The sequence below is a fragment of the Lynx rufus genome, unplaced genomic scaffold (genome assembly GCF_022079265.1).
Source record: "Lynx rufus isolate CCGP_SWC_20201006 ecotype Redwood Valley unplaced genomic scaffold, mLynRuf1.p SCAF_22, whole genome shotgun sequence".
Classification (NCBI taxonomy): domain Eukaryota; kingdom Metazoa; phylum Chordata; class Mammalia; order Carnivora; family Felidae; genus Lynx; species Lynx rufus.
The window spans coordinates 15,097,707-15,122,732 of NW_025814837.1; the positions used below are offsets into that span (position 1 = coordinate 15,097,707).

Here is a 25,026-nt window from a genome sequence, read left to right on the forward strand (position 1 = left end):
TGTCCCTGAGGTGGATGCGGGCCCTACACAGCCTGGCTGTATGCGACTTGGACTATAAGGAGTGGATGTGAGGCAGACAGGGATAGCACCCATGGGATCCAGGCACCATTATGTGACCCTGACAAGAACAAGCTGGGGAAAGCAAGCCTCAGTGCCCACCTGTAGGATCCCAGGTGTGCCTGGCCCTGCCTACAGCCCCACATGGGATCAAGATCATACACGTGGGGGGAGACATATATGCCAGTTAAAAACATATAAATATATCTTTATAAATGTTTATAATTATTATATATATTATGAATATACAAATATTTATATAAATGTATATGATACGTGGTATTTATACATATCACAAAGTTCTGAGCTGGGATTTAAATAACCCTGGATCCCTATTATTCCTCATCTTAATGATTATGACACTTGGGGCAGCATGTACAGCACACTGCACGCTTGCTGAACAAAATAAAATACAATGAGTGAGAAAGAAGAGCATTCATTAGCGTTCTTTCAAAGTACCACTTAAAACCACAGTATTAGGCATCTTATGGAGATTGAGAAATTATTGCAGAGAGATGGAAATTTACCTGAAGAGATATTTATTCCTACTTGGCAAGCAAAAGAAAGCTGTATTATATTTTTGCAAACTTAAGTCCTTTATTTAATTTCCCTCCAAAAAACCACTAGCAAGAAAAATCACTAAGTAGCACATACCTTAGCCTTTTCTCTTGACATGTCAAATTCTGATGTTTTATTTGAATCTTAAAATAAATTAATGTTCTAATAGTTTATAGAAATATAAGTCTAGGGCTACATAACATTACTTAGGTTTTTTTTTTAATTATGATTTTTACATTATGCTCTGGGATATGTAACAAGGAACTATTGCTTTCTCTGTATTTCAACCCTCACCTACTCCCCTATTCATAAATACACAGCAATCAAATGTTTATCTGTAAATAACTCAAGTAGTGCATGCACACACAGCTACTGGATTCAATCACTTACTATCTCCTCTAATTTCTATACATTATTCAATATGTGATTACCGGAATGAACTCAGTAAGGTTGAGTTCCAGAAAATAGAAGACCCTAACTAAACAAAAGCTGCAGTATAAAAGTCAGTTAGTTAGTTGCCAACCATTTTTCAGGAACAGCTAATATATGGTTCTTGTACCACAATTCCTTACCTTCTGGGACAATGGCATACACCACTAAACACTTCTATATGCCCACATTCAGCCTCAGAATCTTAACACAGAGCTCCAGTCAAATCCTACAATGAAAGTTGAAACTTATTTGCCATGCCCAATCTAAATTAAAACTCAATCTTGGTAAACCTTAGAACATGCTGTTTCTTTAATTTAATGGGCCTTCTAAACTCTTAAAAATGTGCTCAGGGGCGCCTGGGTGGCTCAGTCAGTTAAGTGTCAGACTTCAGCTCCCGTCATGATCTCGTGGTTCATGAGTTGGAGCCCCGCATCGGGCTCTGGGATGACAGCATGGGGCCTGCTTCGCATCCTCTGTCTCCCTCTCTCTCTGCCCCTCCCCTGCTTGCTCTCTCTAAAATAAAAAAACATTTTTAAAAATGTGCTCAAATGAATTCTTAATTATGCCACCAGCTTTTATAGGAATCTGTAAATGCTGCTTAAAATTGAGAACCTATAGGGGTGACTGGGTGGCTCAGTCAGTTGAGCGTCCGACTTCGGCTCATGTCATGATCTTGCAGGTCGTGAGTTTGAGCCCTGTGCCAGGCTCTGTGCTGAGAGCTCAGAGCCTGGAGCCTGCTTCAGATTCTGTGTTTTCCTTTTTCTCTGCTCCTCACCCACTCATGCTCTGTCTCTCTGTCTCTCGATAATGAACATTAAAAAAAAATTTAAAATTTTTGTTAAATTTTAAATGTGCTTATTGTAAGATTTGATTCATATGAAATTCTAGAACAAGCAAAAGTAATCTGTGGGAGAAAATTATCAAAAGAGTTGTTGCTTCTGGGGATGTTGGGGTGGGGACTGAGAAGGAACACAAGGGTACTTCAAGATGATGTTAACATACTATAACTTGGTAGGGGATCTGAGTTACACAGAAGTATACGCTAACTGCCAGAACTTATCCAATGGTACATTTAAAATTTGTGTACGTCACTGTATGTAGATTTTAGCTAAAAAGAAAAAGAACAGGAAATATTGAACTGTAGTTAATAAGATGCATGTTTGACTATTTAGGAAGAAGTCTTTGAAACCATCAAATAAGATGATTGAAGGCTGGATAAATACATGATAAATCAAGTATAGTAATTATAAACAGAATCTGGGTGGTTGCTATACAGGTGTTCACTACAAACTTCAACACTGCTATGTTTCAAAATTTCCATAATAAAACATTTTCTTTGATAAAGCAAAAATAAGATGACCTAATACTGTAAACACTGTTTCTAAATAGTTTATTGTCCATCAATTCTAATGTATCCTTGCCAATTAAAAAAAAAAAAACTCAAGTAAATTTAAATGAACTAGCATTAATCAATCTATATACTATTATATAAACTCTGATTAAATATGGCATGTGGAGAATCTTCTATGCAACCCTAATTACACATGGTAAATAAAGGTACCTTACTTGAATTCAATCTCTTTCTTCACCAAAACTTTCCTCAGTCCCATTTAAGTGGGACTACAACCATCAACTGGAATTCTACCTCTCTTCTCACACTTAACAGAATGCAAAAAAAGAAAGAAAAAAGTACAAACTGCTTAAATCTGGATCCTTAGGTCAGTCCAATATGAAACTGAGAGTGAACTACCTGAGCCAATAAAACAATTAATGATCCTTGTTTTGTTTTTTTCCTACTCAATTTTTACTTTAACTTCTCTAATAAATATAGTGGCCACCAGCATACTCAGAAACTAAAATTTATACCCTTGAAAATACTTCTCCATGTCCAGTGAAAACTGGTCAGAGTCAGTCAGCAGAGTTACATCCATATAGTATTTCATATAAAGATATATTTGTTTAAAATTCTTTAATGGGTCCCTTACTTCAAAATAATTAGGTACCAGAGGAAAATACAATGCAACAAGAATAAATCTTTTCTAATATTCTAGATCAATTTGTTTTAAGAAATCAGCTTTACTTCAATGGAATGAAATGGAAAATTACCACATTTAATAATGTACTAGTACTTGTTTTCGTCTGATATCCACAAAACAGTAATATTTGGAGAATGACTGTTGGACATACTTGGCCACTATTTATCAAATGTCTACAATTCTGTTAAGGAAGAAATGCAGATAAAAGAGTCATATATATGTATGTCTTGTGTGTGTGTATATATATATATGTGTATATATATATACACACACACAGACATATATACATATTTTCTACAGAGAGAGAAAGCGCATGCACATGCCCATGTGCAAGCAAGGGAGCGGGGGCAGAGGGAGAGAGGGAGGGAATGAGGGAGGGAGAGAGAACCTTAAGTAGGTTCCATGACACAGGGCTCAATTCCATAAGCCTGCGATCAGGACCTGAACCAAAATCCAGAGTCAGACGCTCAACAGACTGAGCCACCCCAGGTGCTCGGGGGAATAAATATTTGAAATAAGAAAAATATCCAAGATAATATAAAAGCTTCCTGCCCTATCTCCAAGTATAAACTGTTTTTAAAGATGTTGAACTAACAACATATAATACAATATTACTACTAAGAGTGGCAACATTCAGTTTGCTCTCTAAAATTATCAGCATTTTTCTTTTCCCTAAAAATACAGACCAGGAATTTTGAATTAACTTTCTCATTCGTGAATTTTATTCATACATGTTGTGGACTTTAGAGACACTGTTTAATTTTTATATGGTAAAATTAGTTATTAAAATATATCAAATTTAATTTTTAAAATGACCAAACTGAAATTAAAATTTAGTTCTCTATTAAATTACCTTTTGTTAATTAAGTTTAAATTTAATTTAAATTATACTTTAAATTAAATTTGGCTTTTGCTCAATTATGAGTAAAACAGTTTTTTCACAAATATCCTAAGAAAACTGTTTAAGTGCTGAAACTTCTGAAAGCTTCTACTTATTACGTATCCATCATCAGTAGACTATACTACGTATCATCCACTCTCTTTCACTAACTTTAAAGGTAAAAACGTTAAGCTTAACATTTAGTCAGAGTGTGTAACATCATATAACACCTGCTATGCTAGAATTAATAGATAATAACATTAACATTTATAAAAACTAGATTCTCAGGTGAAATCAAAAGAACTACTGATTAGGTCCACATTTCAATAATTCAAGCATTTGAGGACTAAAATATACAAAGCAATGAACTACTGGCACAAAATGAAAAACTTTCATCTACGGAAGCTGTGAACAAGTCAATTCTTCTGATGAGAACTTTAAGCAGATCCCCAGAGGTTAACATACAATAATCAATGAGATAGAAAAGATAACATGTAGTAATAAATCTAAATTTAAAAAAAAAATGGGGAAGGGCCTCTTTAATCTGGGATAAAAATGTGTAATCTCATAAAGCAATAATTCTATAAAATTTAAACCCTGCAATGGGAGATTAAGAGGATTCTTATAGCTCAAAAGCATGGATATAGAAAACATCTAGAAAGCAGGAAACCTATACAATTTCCAGAAAAATTAGTAGAAATGCTAGAAACAGATAAAGTATAAAGAAGGAATTTTAAAATTCACAATCAATTATTAAAGGGAATAAACAAATTTAAAAACTAACATTGAACAGTAATACTTGCATTCAGCTCATTTTTAATTTTTTTAACGTTTATTTATATATTTTTAAAATTTCTTTTGATGTTTTATTAATTTTTGAGAGAGAGAGTGCAAACAGGGGAGGAGCAGACAGAGAGGGAGACACAAATTCCGAAGCAGGCTCTAGACTCTGAGATATTAGTACAGAGCCTGACATGGGACTCAAACTCACGCACCATGAGATCATGACCTGAGCCAGTGTCGGACGCTTAACTGACTGAGCCACCCAGGCGCCCCTAATGTTTATTATTTTTGAGAGAAAGAGAAAGAGAAAGAGAAAGAGAAAGAGAAAGAGAAAGAGAAAGAGAAAGAGAAAGAGAAAGAGAAAGAGAAAGAGAAAGAGAAAGAGAAAGAGAAAGAGACAGAGCATGAGCATGAGCATGAGCATGAGCATGAGCATGAATATGAGAAGAGGAGGGGCAGAGAGAGAGAGACACAGAATCTGAAGAAGGCTCCAGGCTCTGCACAGTGAGCACAGAGCCTCAAGGAGGGCTCAAACTCACAAACTGTGAGATCATGACCCAAGGTGAAGTCTGATGCCTAACAAACTGAGCCACCCAGGTGCCCCATTCTTCAGCTCATTTTTAGAGACTACATCCTGAGTCGCCCAGACCACAGATTTGATCCAGTATGGCAATTCTCATATCTTAAATTATTATTTGCCATCTTTCTTATAAGCTGCACTGAATACTTTCTTATGTTTCTAGCATCCTATTTTCCTTCTCACCTAACTGGGATTAAATTGGACAATGGTTTAAAATGGGCTCACCTAATACTAATAAACACTTTAGTAAATATTAATTTTCCACATTAATTTGAAAAAATATCCTAGTTCAGTCCTCTCTGTGGCATTACCATACAGAATGGCTTATCTTGTTTTGTGCCCCAGGTAAAAATGTGTTACAAAACAGATTACAATGCATCTTCAGTGTCTAGTTGCTCTAGTGTTTGTCATTTTTAAATATGAAGGTATGAATACTGACATCAAATGTGTTGAGTAAAATTAAAACAAAGGCCAAACGGGGTGCCTGGCTGGCTCAGTAGGTAGAGCATGCAACTCTCAATCTCAGGGTCCTGAGTTTAAGCCCCACCATTGGGCATGGAGCCTACTTAAAAAAAAAAAAAAAAAAAATGTAAACAAACAAAGGCTAAACAAGAAAGCAGAATTCACAAGGAAAATTAAAATACTCCACATTATACAAATGAAAGTAGTAATTCAAAAAATCCCTAACATTTACCATTGGATTCATTCATTCTTTTTCTCTCTCTTTCTTTCTTAGATTTTGTTTTTAAGTAATCTCTGTATCCAACGTGGGGCTCCAACTCACAACCCTGAGATCCAGAGCTGCATACTCGAAGTACTGGGTTAGCCAGTACTAGATTTTCTGTTACATTTTTTCTTTACTGAAATTGTTCCTAATGTATAACAAGTCAAACCTACAAAACATAAATGCTATCAAGATATTATTACCACATAACTTTTCTGTTTCAGGACACTCTAGAAACCTAGAAGTTCTTGCCATGAGTACCATACTCTAATGGGAAAGACACTAGGTTCTAGTCTGAGATCCAACACTTGTTGAGTGCCAGTGGATGGGTCACTTAATGTTTCCAGAGTCTTAGTTTTCTCACTGCCTTTTCTTTATCACAAAATTATTTTAAAACCCATAGTTAATACATGACATGCTTTTAAAATTCTACATAGCTATAAAGTGTTATTTCACTTCAGGAACTAATAATAGTATAAATGTTCAATAAAGATTAGCACTGATTCAAGAATCACTTATGACCTGTAAAGAGGATTTCAATTCTGTTCAGTGCTACCAAAAACAGGCCTTTCCTTGAGGCAATTACTCTGTTTCAGTGGTTCCCAAAGCTGGCTGCTCAGACTGATGTTTAAGAATCACTGCTTCTAAAAAGGTTTCAAGTCTGAGATTAAATTCAGACAACCCAAGAGAAACCCTGCGAGGCAGGCACATTTCTTTATTTGAAAATCAGACCCTGAGTAGGAAGGGATGAAAAAAAGATTAGCACCCAGGAAATGGCTATTACTTCCTACCTACTCAGGAGTTTGATTGTCCATATTGATCTTCCTTCTTTCATCTTACACCCATTGCTACCTTCTGCCTCAAAGACAATCATCCACAGATACTATCCTCTGCTCCTGATCACACAAACAAGGCTAGTAAGTTTACTTGGATTTTATTATTCCCAGAAGCAGAATAAAAACTAAAACAAAGAGATTCAACACACAGCCTTTAACAAAAAGATTTATAAAAGAAAACAAGGGCAATTACCAAAACTATACTAGAACAGCTAGTGTAACAGGTGTTACAGTATAAGGTAAGCAAAAAGAAAAATAATTTTTATTTTATTTATTTTTTTAATGTTTATTTTAGAAAGAGAGAGACACAAAGAGCATGAGTGGGGGAGGGGCAGAGAGAGAGGAGACACACAATCTGAAACAGGATCCAGGCTCTGAGCTGTCAGCACAGAGCCCAATGTGGGGCTCAAACTCACAAGCCTTGAGATCACGACCTGAGCCGAAGTCAGACGCTCAACCGACTGAGCCACCCAGGCACCCCAAGAAACGTGATTCTTAACTCACCATGTACTATCTCCCACAGGTTATTAACAATATTCTCACCATCTGTCTTGAATCAACTAAAATGTTCTAAACACTGAAAATAAGGGGAAGCCCCATGAAAATGAGCCAGGAAGCCAAAAGGGGAACCTCTCACACCCTACAACTAGTCATCAGCTGCAGACCCCAACACAAAGAGAGGTACCTTGCATTCTGAACAGGAAGAAACCTATCCTTTACTACGACTGCAGGAGGAAGAAAGATTTTCATCTTGCCCAGCAACAGCCCAGCCGATGAGAGAGAGACTGTCACAACTCCACCAAGGAGAAGCTACTACACATCGAACTGTGTTTACTCCAAAGGACTTTTGATTATAACAGCCTTTTCCAACTTCCTCCTTTCCTCTATACAAGGCCGTTCTCTTCTGTTCTCTAGATGTGCCTGTGATTTTGTCACAGCTTGCTTGTCCTGAATCTAATGCTCTGCTATTCCCAAATAAACTGGTAAAATAACTGACAGTTTTATTTCTAAGTGTTAACAACACTAATTGATAAATAGCTAAGGTTTCTTTCATCCAAGAACCTCCTAACCTACCAAGTTTAGGAAAAAACACAGCTTCATACTCATCTATTCCCCTCACCGTTTCCCTCCCCTCTTAGCATATTTTTCTTGAGAACTGTTACCATAACATTACCTCTGTAATAACCTTGTCAAAAAGATTTAGTCTGAATCTTAACTTGAGGAAACAATTAGACATAACAAAGGACATTCTGCAAAACAACTAGCCTGGGCACTTAAACTATTACAAGATAATGAGCAACCATGAAAGGCTGGGGAGCTGTTCTGGATTAAAGAGAAAAGACAGGTGAATGTAACAGGCAGTTCTCTATCAGAAAAAAAGTAGCTGTAAAGGACACTGTTGGCACAACTAGGAAAATAACTGTACCAATACTAACTTTCCACATACGGTAATAAGTGTGAGGCCCTTACGTTAGAGAAAAAATCCTTTTCAGTAGGAGATACACAGTACTTAGCTTAGAGGTGCAACATCACGACTTCTGCAATAAGCTCTCAAATGGTTCAGGAAAAAGTTATGTGTGTGTGCTTATGTGTGTGAACAGAGAGAGGAAGAAACTAAACGAATATGGCAAAATGTTACCAAGTATTCAAACTCAGTCAAGGATACTCAGGGGCTTGTTTTACTAGCCTTGCCAGTTTTCTGAATGTTTGAAATTTTCAAAAGAAGAAACTGAGGAAGAAATGAACGTTACTCACTAGTTGTTTGACTTTAACTGCCTGTGGAATACCAGCCGGCTGAGAAAGGACGGGGCCTGGTGGTGCAAGTTTTATCTGGACTGGAGCAATGACAGGCTTGTCAGATGTGGTCCCAGCAGAGGTCATGACAGGTTTCACAGACGGAAGACAGACAGCTGCTGCCGAAGGTTCTCCGAAAGTCACTGCAGGGAGAGCCAGCGTGACTGCTGCCCCAGAGACAGCTGGCTTCTCAGGTGGGAGGGAGACTGCTGTGACTGTGTTCTGTATAGATGTCACCAGTGGTTTTGAAGTCTGAAGCAAAACCGTTCCAGCTGCTGTTCCTCCTGGTGCAGTAGGTGGACCCAGAGAATGAAGTGTCACAACTCCTGGTTTTGCTCCCCCTGGGCCAGCAAGTGGATTCAGAGCTGGCACTGACACGGTGCTGGCTGTTGTTGTTCCAGAAACAATGATGGGTTTTTCAGGCTGGATGGAGCAAACTGTTGTTGTCACCACGGGAGAAGTGGCTGCTGTTGTGGTACAGGTAGCAATGACAACCTCACTACAGGTCTGCTGAACACACTGCTGAATAAAGCTCTGGGAGTTGGGCATGAGTTGTCGTAAGGCAATCACACTTTTCTAGAAACAGGGGAGAAAAAAGAACCTGATTAAACAAATCAACTGCTAGTAAAACTAAAGGATTTAGTACTTCATAGCTTTGTATTTTTCATAGCTTTACAACATAAAACAAATCAAAAGTATATCAGGTGTTTCAGTTGAGGAAATCTGGTATCACTTCATATTCATATCCTGTCAAAATCCAGGATACAGTCAATTTAAAGCCCCAAAGTGCTTTATTTTTCAACAGGAAATTATCCCCCAATATTAAACTTATTTTGTATACCTCAATATCAATTTAGTAAAATAAAAACACTGTGTATACTTGTTTATATTTACCTATACCCCATAATAGATCACTAATAATCTCAGTATCTATAAGTTTGTTTTATAACAATAGAATCTATCAAAAAAAAGGTTTTGGTAAACAACTTTCAAGCTTTGGATAGACAGTCTTAAATCAAAATAAAAGTAATACAAGAAAAAAGAAAAATAAAACTAATACAAACAAGGTCAATTTCCTTAACTGAGCTAGAATATTTTCATTTATTTATTTATTTAACTATTTGTCTGTTTATTCATTTGTGTTATTTATTTGAGATAGAATGCGAGTGCATGCATGCGGGGGGGGGGGGGGGGGGGGGAAGCAGAGGGAGAGGGAGGGAGAGAGTCTTTTGGGGGGATGTGGGGGAGAGAGATGATCTTAAGCAGGCTCCACACTCAGCATGGAGCCCAACTCAGGGCTCAATCTCATGATCTGAGCCAAAATCAAAAGTGGGATACTTAACTGACTGAGCCCCTTAGGTTCCCCAAGCTAGAATATTTTGACAGGATTTTACATTGGTGTCCCTTACACCCTTCTAAAAGAGTAAAGGGTGTTCAAACTAAAAAGTAGAACATTCTTTTTGTCCCTGGGGATTTTGTTTTTAAGAAAAAAAAAAATGGAAAAGGAGGCAAGATAGTAGGTTATCTTTTGGTGAATTCAAGGGCTGTTTGGAAGGTTTCCTTGTTTTGACATTTAGATTCAGTCAGACTGCCTTTATTTAAGAAGCAAATGAGAACCATTGTTCTTCCTTTTCTTATAGTTACTTCCTTTACTTTTTTTTTTGATTAAAAAGGATTGAAAAGCTCTCTGAAGGTTTTCAAATATGTATATAAATGGTAACAAAAGAAAGTAAGAAACAATCTCTCATAATCTTTTTCCAAACTTTAAAAGCAAGCTGCTTCGGAAACACGTGAACAGATGAAGTGATCTGATTAAATTTAAGCTAGAATTCTAACATGAGGGGATCCTGAGAAAAACACAATTGAAAAAAAATGTTAAAATAATGAGACTCAGGGGCACCTGGGTGGCCCAATCAGTTGAGCGTCCGACTTCAGCTCAGGTCACGATCTCACAGTTCGTGACTTGGAGCCCAGCGTCGGGCTCTGTGCTGACAGCTCAGAGCCTGGAGCCTGCTTCAGATTCTGTCTCCCTCTCTCTGCCCCTCCCCCACTCATGCTCTGTCTCTGAAAAATGAATAAACATTAAAAAAAAATTTTAATAAATAAATTAATTAATGAGACTCAAAGAGATAATAAAAAATATATGTCTAAATTATCTCTTGATCAGCTGGCCAGAGTTAAGTTTACATGTGGCATCTCTACGCCACATTCAATGTACAAAAGCTTTCAAAAATGAGAAAAAAATTCTCACCAAAAAAAAAAAAAAATCACAAAGCTTAATAGATCCTTAAAAAACACATAAAGGGATGCCTGGTTGATTCAGTTGGTTAAGCTTCTGGCCCTTGATTTCAGCTCAGGTCCCAATCTCACCGTTTGTGAGATTGAGTCCCCATGCTGGGCTCTGTGCTGACAGCATGGAGCCTTCTTGTGGTTCTCTGTCTCCCTCTCTCTCTCTGCCCTTCCCTCTGCTCATGCACACACATGCACATGCTCACACTCTCTCTCTCTCAAAAATAAATAAACTTGGGGCGCCTGGGTGGCTCAGTCAGTTGGGCGTCCAACTTTGGCTCAGGTCATGATCTCGCGGTCCGTGAGTTCGAGCCCCACCTCGGGCTGTGTGCTGACAGCTCAGAGCCTGGAGCCTGTTTCAGATTCTGTGTCTCCCTCTCTCTCTGACCCTCCCCCGTTTGTCCTCTGTCTCTCTCTGAATCAAAAATAAAAAATAAGTGTTAAAAAAAAATTTTTTTAATAAATAAATAAACTTAAAAAAAATACATACAAAGCACAAATACTTCCTAGTGTAACATTTGGCAACTTAATGTTAGTATTATCAAACAAATAGTCAGGTAGAATAAATTCTGGACCTGTGAGCTTGATAAAAAAATTAGTCAATTTAAAGTTTTTTTCGTCTCCAAAATGGAAACTACTATAAAATCTAGCACCTAGTATTCTCAAAAGACTGATATGAAAATTAAGCGCAAACAATGCAAATTTAAAAAGCATCTAGCATGGGCGCCTGGGTGGCTCAGTCGGTTAAGCGTCTGACTTCGGCTCAGGTCATGATCTCACGGTCCGTGAGTTCGAGCCCCGCATCGGGCTCTGTGCTGACAGCTCAGAGCCTGGAGGCTGCTTCGGATTCTGTGTCTCCCTCTCTCTCTGACCCTCCCCCGTTCATGCTCTGTCTCTCTCTGTCTCAAAAATAAATATTAAAAATCAAAAAATAAAAATAAAATAAGAAATAAAAATAAAAAGTATGTAGCAAAGCATAGGATACATAATAGAAGCCTACTGATTATTTTCCTTCTCCCCATGGTGTCTCCAGGGAGTATGAAATACAGATAAATTCAAGAGTTGTCAGTGTCATATAGACACCTATAGCTCACAGAACTTTAGGCATTGAAAGGGACCCAAGGAAGAACTGCCTCTAACTTCTCAATCAAGAAGGTCATCCAAAAAGCAGGGCAGTAGTTATTTGATATTATTAGGTATTTTTGCTGAACCTGCAACTTTCCCCAGACCAAGTCTCCTTTAGCTAAAACATTCTGTTGCTATAGCCACAATTCATATCACATGATTGGCATCCTCCTAATCAATGTGCTCACCCTTCTAGTGACAGTTTCCACTATTTTAATATCCTTCTGAAGAGGTGCCCCATTTTCCTTCCAACTCTTCTTGTATGAGGCAACCAAAAGGAGTCTTCCACTGTGGCACCTCTTTCATCTCCCTACACAATTAAGTCAAATTGTCTTCCATTATTTCAAAATTTATGGGATGACTCTGTGGTTCACTATAATCCCAGGTCTTTAATAACTGTATAAATTTCAATTCGATTCCTCTTCAGCTTCTGAATATCCAAAAAAAATAATTTTTATAGTCTCTTGTTATCAAAGTTACTGTTCTACATCAAAATTCTATTTAATTCAACAAATCGTCAAAAGGAGTATGCATAGTAACAGTTTTTAAAAATAACAGCTCTCCCACTAAATTAGTCACAATGAGATTTTTTTTATTTCTAAGACAATATGAGTTATTAGGACAAAGCAGAAGGCCCTATTTTAATGGAAAAGTCAAGATATTTGAGGATATAAGCTTTAACAATATAATCATTAAGTTTTGTTCATGAATGAGGTGTTACTTCTGTTTTCTCAAAGTGTTCCAATCCAAAGAATATGGACTAACTATGAATGTTAACAGATGACAACATTTGAGAGCCCTCTCCTACATTGTTAGTATTTTCACATTAAACTGCTCTCATATTGAAATATTCAGGTTTTCAATTATTTTTTCAAAATTATTTTAAATAATCTAATCCAAATAATTTCTTCAAAGTAACAGACAACTTTACCTTAAGAAAAGGAACTAGGTGAGGCTGAGGTGAAGACTTGAGTTCAACATACAGTTGTCTAGTAAATTCTTCTGCTTCAATTTTTGCATCCTGAGGAACAGAAGAAAGAAGAATACTTTTATGTTTACAAATATTTTAAAAGAGAAAAGGTATGTAATTCATGATTGATGTAAGGAGGTAAAAGACCTACCTGTATTCTGAAAACTAGAAGATGTTAATGAAAGAAATTGAAGAGGACACAAAAAAATGGAACCATACACCATGCTCATGGGATTGGAAGAATTAATATTGTTAACATGTTTATACTACCCAAAGCAATCTACAGATTGAATACAATTCCTATCAAAATACCAACAGCATTTTTCATAGAACTAGAACAAATAATCCTAAAATCTGTGTGGAACCACAAAAGACCCTGAACAGCCAATTTTAAGAAAGAAAAAAGCTGGAGGTTATCACAATCCCAAACTTCAAACTATACTACAAAGCTATAGTAATCCAAACAGTATGGTATTGACACAAAAACAGACGTACAGATCAATGGAATAGACATCCAAGAAATAAACCTATGTGTATATGGTCAATTAATCTATGACAATGAGGTGAAAATATACAATGGGGAAAAGACAGTCTCTTCAATAGTGTTGGGAAAACTGGACAGCTACATACAAAAGAATGAAACTGGACCATTTTGTTAAACCATATACAAAAATAAATTCAAAATGGATTAAAGACCTAAATGTGAGACCTAGAACCATAAAACTCCAGAAGAAAACACAGGCAGTAAACTCTTGGACATCAGCCTTAGCAATATTTTTCTGTATATGTCTTCTCAGGCAAAGGAAATAAAAGCACAAATAAACTACTGAGACTATATCAAACTAAAAAGCTTTTGCAGAGCAAAGGAAACCATTAACAAAACAAAAAGGCAACTTCCTGAATGGGGAGAAGATAATGTGCAAATGACATACCTGATAAGGGGTTAATATCCAAAATATATAAAGAATTCATACAACTTAATACCAAAAAAAAAAAAAAAATCATCTGATTAAAAATAGACAAGAGGACCTAAATAGACATTTTTCCAAAGAAGACTTAGGATGGCAAACAGACATATGAATAGATGGTCAATATCACTAATCATCAGGGAAATTCTGATTCAAAAACACAATGAGATATTACCTCACACCAATCAAAATGGCTAATATCAAAAAAACAAGAAGTAATAAGTGCTGGCAAGGATGTGGAGAAAAGGAAACCCTTATGCACTATTGGAAGGAATGTAAATTGGTACAGTTGTTATGGAAAACAGTATGAAGATTTCTCAAAAATTTAAAAATTAAAATAACACATGATCCACTTCTGGGTATTTACCCAAAGAAAACAAAAACACTACTCTGAAAAATATATGCACCACTGTGTTTACTGCAGCACTGTTTACAATATCCAAGATATAAAAGCAACCTAAATGTCCATCATTAGACAGATGATTGGATAAAAAAGATGCGGTATATACATACAATGGAATATTACTCAGCCATAAAACAGAATGAGATCTTGCCATTCACAACATGGATGGACCTAGAGGGTATTATGCTAACTGAAGTAAGTCAGACAGGAGAAAGACAAATACTGTAAGATTTCACTTATATGTGAAATCTAAAAAATAATACAAAGAGAAACAAACTCAAATACAGAGAAGAAACTGGGGAGGAGAAAATAGGCAAAATAGCTGAAGGGACTTAGGAAGGGCAAACTTCCAGTTATAAAATAAGCAAGTCAGAGGGATGGAAAGTACAGCACAGGAAATATAACGAATAATACTGCAATAACTTTCTGGTGACAGATGGTAACCACACTTACTGTGGTAAACATTCTGTAATGTATGTAATTGTCAAATCTCTATGCTGTATACTTGAAAATAATATGTCAACTACATTTAAATCAAAAATTAAAAATTTAAGTTAATTTTAATTTTTAAAAATGCTTGAAAGTTAAGTTAAAAATTTGTTTGTAGGGGGGCGCCTGGGTGGCGCAGTCGGTTAGGCGTCCGACTTCAGCCAGGTCACGATCTCGCGGTCCGTGAGTTCGAGCCCCGCGTCGGGCTCTGGGCTGATGGCTCAGAGCCTGGAGCCTGTTTCCGATTCTGTGTCTGCCTCTCTCTCTGCCCCTCCCCCGTTCATGCTCTGTCTCTCTCTGTCCCAAAAATAAATAAACGTTGAAAAAAAAAAAAAAAAAAATTTTTAAAAAAAAAAAATTTGTTTGTAGGACTTACAATTTTAAGTATCTAAAATAGTTTTCCCAAGCAGAACACTAACCGTTTCAAATGTGCTCTATTTCTAACAAATTATAGGTAGCATAAAAAAGAGCAGTAAAGAAGGTATTTTAATATTTATAAAGTATACTTGTTTTCCTGTAACATTTGAAACATAAACATCTTCTGCTAGGAAAAAGTGACCATTTTTATACAAAAAATACACAAAATTCTCATTGTATGGTCACAGAAATCTGTAGATTTTAGTAGTTCAAAAAATTCAAAATTGTATTTGTTATATCATCAGCATATTTCTTAAGCATATAATATGCAATATTTGCTCATTTCCACTTTCATCTGCTTTAATGTATGTAAGCATTTTATCTGAAAGATATAAAAATGAATGACATATAATTTGACAGCTAAAAAATACAGCATCTTGGAACTTGTAAGTCAAAGATCATCACATTTTGTTTAAATGTTTACTTATTTATTTTGAGAGAGAGAGACAGAGAGTGCACACAAGTTGGGGAGGGGCAAGAGAGAGAGAGAAGGAGACAAAGAATCCCAAGCAGGCTCCCCACTGTTAGCACAGAGCCCAACGTAGAGCTCAATCTCACGAACTGTGAGATCATGACCTGAACTGAAATCAAGAGTTGGACACCCAACTGACTGAGCCACCCAGGCGCCCTAAAGGTCATCACATTTATTACTCTTCTCATTTTAAGAGAAGGAAAGGCAGACTTAAGAAGATTAACTTACTTCCATGGGTTACAAAGTTTGTTGTTTGAACTTACAGACTGGCTTTCTGACATTTGCAATTCTAGTAACAATTTTTTACTTGGCCAAATAGTCAACCTTCTCTCCAAGGTCTTTTTTTAGGTTAAGGCATACAGAAAATAATATACAATAGATTTACTTGTCTTAGATTTATTATCATTATAAAGCTCTTAAAAAGCAAAAGCAGAAGCACCTGGCGGGTTCAGTTCATTAAACATCTGGCTCTTGACTTTGGCTCAGGTCATGATCTCACAGTTCATGGGTTCGAGTCCCACCTTGAGCTCTGTGGTCTGCTTGAGATTCTCTCCCTCTCTCTCTCTCTCTCTGTCCCTAACCCCTGCGTGCTTTCTTTCTCCCAAAATAAACTTAAAAAAAAACAAAAACAAAAACAAAAAACAAACCATAGCTTGTCAAAAAAATCCATCTAACATAAACCTCACTTAAAGATACATCCCATTTAAAACATGTTCTAAGAATTCTCACAGAATTTTCACGTTTTCATAATACTAACTTACCAAAAGTTGTTCCACCAGTTTCTTCACATTCTGCCCCATTTCTGGGGACTGTGATCCACTACACGCTAGTTTTATTAACATGGCAAGGAAGTTCTTACACTTCTTCACATTTTCTAGCATCGCCTAAGTAAAGAAATATACATAAAACACAAATGTTAGCTAAAAACAGAATTCAAGAAAATCTGTAAAGAGCTGTACTCACATAAGGTGGAAGTGAGAGCTTACCGGAGAAAGATTTGCCTGAGCAGCTGCTGAGTTCTCTGCTTTGAGACTGGGATCATTTGAGAGGGCAGGTGATGCTCCCAAATTTGAAGGCTTCAGGGTAGTTACAGAATTCAAGGGCTTTCCAGGAGTAACTGTGACAACACTGGCTGTTGGCACAGCCACAGACTGAAATTAAGAGTAGTGTATACTTAGATACATTTACTATAATATATATATCACAGCTGGTGCCTCATTTCACACTTATGAGACTACAAATGTATCTTGACATCTTTGCTTTCATGTTATGTTCTACTAGTGTAAGGCAATGGCACACTGCTGTAAGAGCTCTGGACTTTAACAGATCTGGGTTTCATTCTCATCTACCTACCTACTTTTCATTGACATCTACTGAGTATTGTCCTCAAGCAAGTAATCCCTTGACTCCTATCTATAAAAAAATAGACACCTACCTACTCTCCTAGGGTTGTTTGTGAAAAATAGTACCAAGCATATGGTCCTCAAAAAACATTATTAATACTTCTCTAAAAAGAATATGAAATAGTCTTTATATGAAAATATAGGATTTCCTATTCTATAATTTTCTGCTTAAGTATAGAGAGATCTATTGATCATCTTGTATTCAGATAAGCTACTTTTATTAGACTATTAAACATAATAAATATTACAAACTGTAATATCTTTCACAGTGAAAAGAATTTTGGTTATTCTACCCTCTATTGAAATGAGGTGTGATTCTAGCGCCACCTGCAGGATAAAAAGTTTAATACAAGAAATCACAAGTCAGGCAGTTAAAAACTTAGACAACTATATTGAGATAAAGCAACAATCTTATTTTAAAACAAACACTGAAAGTAACAGAACAGGAGTCAAGTTTAGGGGGATCAGAAGACAAGAGTATTTATAATTCATGCAGAAAACTGAATGCACCATCACTTTAGTTGAAATACTTGTATACTAAGGCATACAACACAAAAAGTTCAGGTTGCAATCTCCTTCAAGAAAATTCCTTTGGTAACAGTCCCAGTAAGTGAATTAAAATGTACACCAAAATTTCCCACTTTAGAAAGACTGGAGCATATATTAGACAAGCATATATTAGAAAAGACAAGGGTAAAAAAATGGGAAAGAAATTAAAAACCCTGATTAACGATGAAGACTAGAATGAATGATGAAATGTTAAAAAAAGTTAAATTAAAAATTGCAGCTAAATCTTCAACTTTTATATACCCCTTTGTAAAAAGTGTGCAGATAAAATCTCATTTGCTGAAAATTAGACAGATAGAGTGTTCATTATTCTTACTGATATTGTAATTCTCAAGGGTTAAAATTTCAAATTGCCCCATCCAAAGCAATAAAGAATAATGCTTAAGAACACAGAGGCTGGAAGAATGAAATCCTGCCATTCTCAATGATGTGGATGCAGCTAGAGAGGATGGATGCTAAGTGAAATAAGTCAGAGAAAGACAGATACCATTAGATTTCACTCATATGTGGATTTAAGAAACAAAATAGATGAGCTTATGGGAAGGGAAAAAAAAAAGAGAGAAGGAAGCAAACCACAAGAGACTCAATGGTAGAGAACAAACCGAGAGTTGTTGGAGGGGAGGTGGGTTGGGGGGATGAGCTAAATGGGTAATGGGTATTGAGGAGGGCACTTGTTGTATTGAGCACTGGGTGTTATATGTAAGTGATGAATCACTAAATTCTACTAAAACAGGTATTACACTGTGTGTTAACTAACTAGAATTTAAATAAAAATTTGGGGGAAAAAATTGCAGCTACGTTAGTAAAATTTTATTAAATATAAGCAGATCTCAACGGCAACAATAAAAATGAATCCCCCTCCTATTCCTAGCCTTAGTCTTGCTCTTCAAGGACAACTACCGTGCAGTTTCTCTGAATCTTTTTGGAGACTGTCTAAAAACTTTTCCAGGTCAATATACAATAATGAAATACTCTTCCTTCAGCTGACTCTATATTCAGTTGAGTCTAGATTTATACTCTGCCCTTAATTCCTTATACTACTTGATTTAAGAACATATAATCTAAAACTTTAGCTGGTAATTATGATTACTTTCCAGAACCAATGGGAAATGTTCATTGGGGAACCTCAGGGTTCCTCTCCCTCATGAAGCAAAATAAGGCTCAATGAAATGTGAGCTCAGAAAAAGCATACTATTTTTTGTGAACAGATGAAGGATTTATGGCATTTCCACTTTCCTTGTCAATGTTTAATGGTCTCTAGTACAAAATCTGTCTTTCATAATTCTTTCTAATATAGTTACTAGCTGTACCTTACCAGATATCTGCACCTTCCATGCCAATTCTAACTCTTAAAAGGCATAGAGAGGTACACAATCCCAGTCTTACTCTATCTACACAATCCCACTGCAGTAATGGATGGACCATCTCAAACTCAATCATATCTTCTGATATTCTAGACCAGCCCATGGTATTTCCATGCTTTGCAAGAAGCACTGGCACTGATTATGATTGTCTGGGGGGGGGGGGGGGCATGACCTAAAAGCTGGCATCCTAGTAAAGTATTAGAACAGCCTGCAGAAGGCACAGGTGAAGTGCAAACTCAGAGGCAATACTCAATGATGATCGAATTCCATCCCCCAAGACTAAGTGTACTAACTGTATCAAGAAATCCTTTATGGTACTATGTCTCCAATAGGACAAATACATGAAAATCAAGGAATCAAGGAGTAAAGGGATGAATGGAACCACTTATGACTCCCAAAGACATGCTGGGGGACCATGTGCTTCCCATTTTTGCCCACAGGGGGCACACTTTCACCAGAGGACACAACAAGAGTTCCCATAAACTAGACACCATGCCTGCCTCCTGGGCACCTCAGGTTCCTTACGTCCAGGGAACATCAGTAAAGAGCTTATCATGACAAGGGTAAGTGACCTGACATCTGGAATAGGTAGGGTTGCTATCTTACAATGCAGACTGAGAGGAGTATATGTGGTGAATCCAAGGGATCTACTTAAGTGCCTGTTGGTATTTCCTTGCCCAATTGTAATGATAAATGGACAAGTACAGCAACTCTTGCCTCAAAAGAGCATAGTGATTAAGACCTCAGATCCCTCAGGGATGAAAATCTGGTCCCACTACCAGTTAAGCTACCAAGACCAGTAGAGTTATTAGTTGAGAATGAAGGGAATCTAGAATGGATAGGATAGTAAAGGGGGGAGAAGATGAGTATCAGCCATAGCAGTGAGGACTGCAGTTCATCCTATAACCCCTCTTCTTTGTTTCCCCAAGGAAGAAACCCAATGGAATTCCAAAAGATCTGGTCTCTAACAATGTATAAGGAAGTAGATACCAGTGATACAAGGAGTAAACTTTGCAATACCATCACAAGGACATCTGTGTTGTCCCAGCTGTTGGGAATGCTATTACATAGGCTACAGCTGTCAGTTCTTTCAGGGTTTGCCTCAACTACAGAGAATTATCTTGCCCAATAGCACAACTCTCCCTGTGGAACTGACATCCAATGACTGATCACAGAGTGGGAATTAAGGCCCAGCTGACCAAAGCTGGCACATGGTAGGACAACTCTGACAAGCCATATTTGCTCCAATGTTCCCCACCTGATTGGTGGAGTCTTTACTGGGCCTACATCTAGTTCAAAGTCTTATTTTCCTTCCCTTCCACAAGTATCAATAACTAATTAGTATCCCCTACACCAAAGGGGATGTCCTAGCTCCTGCTTCTAAACACTATCACACATGGCTATTGGGTGCATTTGTATTAATTTAATATATTCAAGTAAAATTAATATTCCAAGAGCACACACCATGTTTATCCTGTGTTTCTACACCTCCAACCGTTCCCACCCACTTTGGTGTCACCAAATATCACTGAATTGCTCAAGGTTACACAGTTGTTGTGACAACCTACATATCTAGCAGGAAACAACTAAATAAAGATGAGAGAATAAGCAGTGCACACATAGTCACAAGTCAGTCACAACTTACCTGTACTAAGGAAGGCTTTGGAACCGTGGTTACCACAGTAGTTCCTATTTGTGCCAACTTTTTAACAGGTGCCACTGCCACTTTCTTAACTAACTGTGGACCAGAATTCTAAGGGGGTGAGAGGGGGAGGGGAGAGAGATAACAGAATCATCAGCATTAGTAATTTTAAATCAATCAGTACTATGGTGAACATTAAACATTAAACCACTTCAGAGTGCCTGGATGGCTCAGTCAGTTAAATGTCCAACTTTGGCTCAGGTCGTGATCTCACGGTTCAGGAGTTTGAGCCCCACGTCGGGCTCTGTGCTGACAGCTCAGAGCCTGCTTTGGATCTTCTGCCCTGTCTCTCTGGCTCTTCCCCACTTGTGCGCACACATGCTGTCTCTCTCTCAAATAAATAAATATTAAAAAAAAAATTAAAACACTTCACCACAGCAAACTCCGTTGTTATAACTGGCTTTATATAGCCTTATAGGTTTTAAGCATATTCTCCACTGCGAACCTAACTGGTCAACTGGCCAACTGACACTACTTCATACTCCTTAAGGAGGCAACTGATTTAGCAATATCACAGTTTTTTAGCATTAAAATCTTAAACTTTACTCTTTGGCTCATACAGAAAACATATAGTTGTTTTTTTTGTTTTTTTTTTTTTTTTAAGAGAGAACACAAGTTGGGAAGGGGCAGAAAGAAAGAATCTTTTTTTTTTTTTTTAATTTTTAATGTTTATTTATTTTTGAGAGAGACAGACAGAGAGTAAGGGAGGGGCAAAGAGAGAGAAACAGAACCTAAAGCAGGCTCCAGGCTCTGAGCTGTCAGCACAGAGCCTGATGTGGGACTCAAACTCACAAACCATGACATCATGACCTGAGCCGAAGTCGGACACTTAACGGACTTAGCCACCCAGCTGCCCCAAAAGAAAGAATTTAAGCAGCCTCCACGCCCAGTGGGGAGCCTAGCACTGGGCTCTGGGCTCAATTTCATGACCCTGAGATCAATTTCCTGACCTGCGCCGGAATTGAGAGTTGGATGCTTAACCAACAGAGCAGAGCCACTCAAGCACCCCAAAAACATATGGATTCTTATTTAACATTATTAAAATAGTCTGCTAATCTATCTTCTCAACTCACAGCAGTTAGATAAAGCAAACTAGAAAAGAAAGGAGCAGGGGCACCTAGGTGGCTCAGTAGGTTAAGCATCTGACTTCTGCTCAGGTTATGATCTCACAGTTTGTGAATTCAAGGCCCACGTTGGGCTCTGTGCTGACAGATTGGAGCCTGGAGCCTGGAGCCTGATTCAGATTCTGTTTCTCCCTCTCTCTCTGCCCTTTCCCCACTTGTGCTCTGTCTCTTTCTCAAAAAAAAAAAAAAAAAAGAACAAAAAGGAAAGGAAAGGAAAGGAAAGGAAAGGAAAGGAAAGGAAAAAGAAAAGAAAAGAAAAGAAAAGAAAAGAAAAGAAAAGGAAAGAGGGAAGGAGCAGCTATCATTGAAAGATACAGTAACATAGAAAATGAGAACCTAGAATCAAATATTAGAGGAGAGCACAAAATGGGGGGTGAGGGTGGCAGACAGACTGCCAGAGGATATTACCACAGAACACTATGCGATCTTTCATTAGGATGAACCTGACTCATCAAGAAAATGCTATACTACATTCAGCATTTTTTATTTTACCAGAGAAAGATGCTATGATATACACACACACATATATATATGTATATATATATATATATATATACATATATATATATGTATTTTTTTTTTTTTTTACCTCTGCCACACAAGATAAGCTTCAGTTAGTTACCTAAAAAGATTACCATGTATGTAAAATAAACCATTTTCTAACAACGCTAAATTAATGAACTATTTCGGACTTCTTAAGAAGTCATTCCTATAAGATACAGATACAAATGAATAGTATAAAACTGTACTGTTAATGTCTTACCACAAATTAAAATTGAAGCATATTTTCTTTCCATTTAGACATGCAAAAAGCCCTTTTAACATTCCCCTGAGAAATAAAAATCTTTGAGTATGAAGACTGAATCTTTATTATTTTAGCAATTACCAAGTGACAAAACCAAACATCTTGATTAACACAAAGAAAGTGGCTCAATTCAAAAAGTTGAGCAGAATCATCTATTATTTTTATTCACAAATACACATATATTTACATGAAGATACCAGCTAGAAAACCAAGAGTAAAAAAAAAAAAACCAAAACCCTAAGGTATATTACCGGCACTGTACAGATTTTGACTGTATGAGTATTCGTTGGTATAGCTGGCCTTGAAGTTATGTTAGTAGTGGTCTCTGCTCTTGTCACAGCTTGCTGAGGAGATACCAACATCAACTGGCCACTGTTACTTTTGATTAAAACTGTTCCTAGAATTAAAAGAAAAAAACCATGACCTCTAAGCTAATAAATAAAACATAAGCATCATATATTTTGTGTTCTGACCATTTCTTTCGATATTGTAAAATGTCTGAACAAATGATTAGTACACACTAAATTCTATGTACGCTAATTACCATAAATAATATGGAAAAATGTTTTCACTCAAAGCTACTTAAAATATTAGAAGTCCGGGGGTGCCTGGGTGGCGCAGTCGGTTAAGTGTCCGACTTCAACCAGGTCACGATCTCGCGGTCCGTTGAGTTTGAGCCCCGCGTCAGGCTCTGGGCTGATGGCTCAGAGCCTGGAGCCTGTTTCCGATTCTGTGTCTCCCTCTCTCTCTGCCCCTCCCCCGTTCATGCTCTGTCTCTCTCTGTCCCAAAAATAAATAAACGTTGAAAAAAAAATTTTTTTTTTTAAAAAAATATTAGAAGTCCAAGCCTATGGCCCATACTCTTGAAGAAGCCAAAACACTTTTTCTTCATGACTTCAAACTGTAAAACTACAGTAAGTAAGATGATATGGTAATGGCACCAGACTACACAAAGTGACCAATGGAATAAATTAGAGAATTCCAAAATAGGCTCAGGTAGATATGTCATATCAAATTTTCCTAAGAGGCACTGCAGATTAGTGAGGAAAAGAGCAGACCACTCAATAAGCAAGGTTGGGTCAATTAGTTATTTACATGGAAAAGATTAAAAGTGTCATACCACACACAAAACCCCTAGGGCATTAAGAATACAAAGGCAAAAAGTAAAACCTTTGAAACTCTTAGATAATATACAAAATTATCTTTCTGAACATGGGATAGGGAGACTTTCTTAAATAAATTTGACACATTCTACTATACCAAAAAAAACTTTTGTTTACCAAAAGACACTACCAAGCAAAAAAACAAACTACCAAATGGAAAAAAAAAATTTAGTTCACTTATGTTTGAAGAATGAATATCAAAAATGAACAAAACACAGATGCCAATGACAGGGAAAGGTAAATTAAGACCACAGTGAGAGATCACTTTATATCTACCTAGATGGGCAAAAATTAAGAAGTCCAAAGACAACATTAAGTGTTAGATGTGCAGCAACAAGAACTCTAACATCCTGATGATGGTAATATTACATGGTAGAATTGCTTTGTTCAACTTTACATGATTGTGCCAAACTGATTCCCATTTGTACTCTCTAACCCAGTAGTATTTCTAATCTGAAGAAATTCTTGTCCATGTCAGTAGGAGGCACAAACGAGAATATTCACAGCTGATGTCCCATTTCTGGAATGGGAGCATCAAGAGCTCAACAAACCTGCCTCCTAGCAAAGCATGCATAACTGGTGAAAATTATTTTTAAAAACATCATTTAGAGTCTTTGGAAATTGCCTGAAGGCATACAGAAAATGACTACACCATTATTAAAGAGGATTTACTAAAACTCAGTAAGAACAGCAAGAATCTGTGGCATCTGAACCATGACCTGCTCCCTTTTCCTTCTCACATCAGGCAGTGTGGTCAACACAGGGCCTCTTCCTCTCCCAAGCTCCCAGTTGAGGCTATGGTATCTTCCTGGAAGGAGCAGGCCACCAGCATTTCTGATCTCCCCCACAATGAGCTGCATACAACAGAGGACAAATTTGAGATAAGTGTATCCAAAAGTTTCCAGGCTTCTTCTTTTACTCATCTCTACTCATAAAAGGAAGGCTCTACACCTCAGGGATGGAACACTAAAAATATCTGGACCCCAGTGTCCTTCACCCTAGTTATTTTGTAGGAGTTATTCCATGCTGGGAGAGGTAAGCAGGTAAGATCAAAGGCTACCACCCATGCCTAGTACCCCACTCCT

The 25,026-nt window shown here is 37.1% G+C and overlaps 1 protein-coding gene across 1 annotated transcript in view; it reads right to left on the reverse strand.

Moving 5' to 3' along the window:
- TAF4B (TATA-box binding protein associated factor 4b) overlaps positions 1-25,026 on the reverse strand; it is a 126,164-nt gene that overhangs the window by 88,773 nt on the left and 12,365 nt on the right. Inside the window, exons 2-7 of the mRNA XM_047087040.1 lie at positions 23,030-23,175; positions 20,793-20,900; positions 16,800-16,964; positions 16,575-16,697; positions 13,026-13,115; positions 8,642-9,256 (exon numbers count right to left, since the gene is read on the reverse strand). Coding sequence (XP_046942996.1) covers positions 8,642-9,256; positions 13,026-13,115; positions 16,575-16,697; positions 16,800-16,964; positions 20,793-20,900; positions 23,030-23,175 — 1,247 coding nt within the window. The remainder of the gene's footprint in view (positions 1-8,641; positions 9,257-13,025; positions 13,116-16,574; positions 16,698-16,799; positions 16,965-20,792; positions 20,901-23,029; positions 23,176-25,026) is intronic.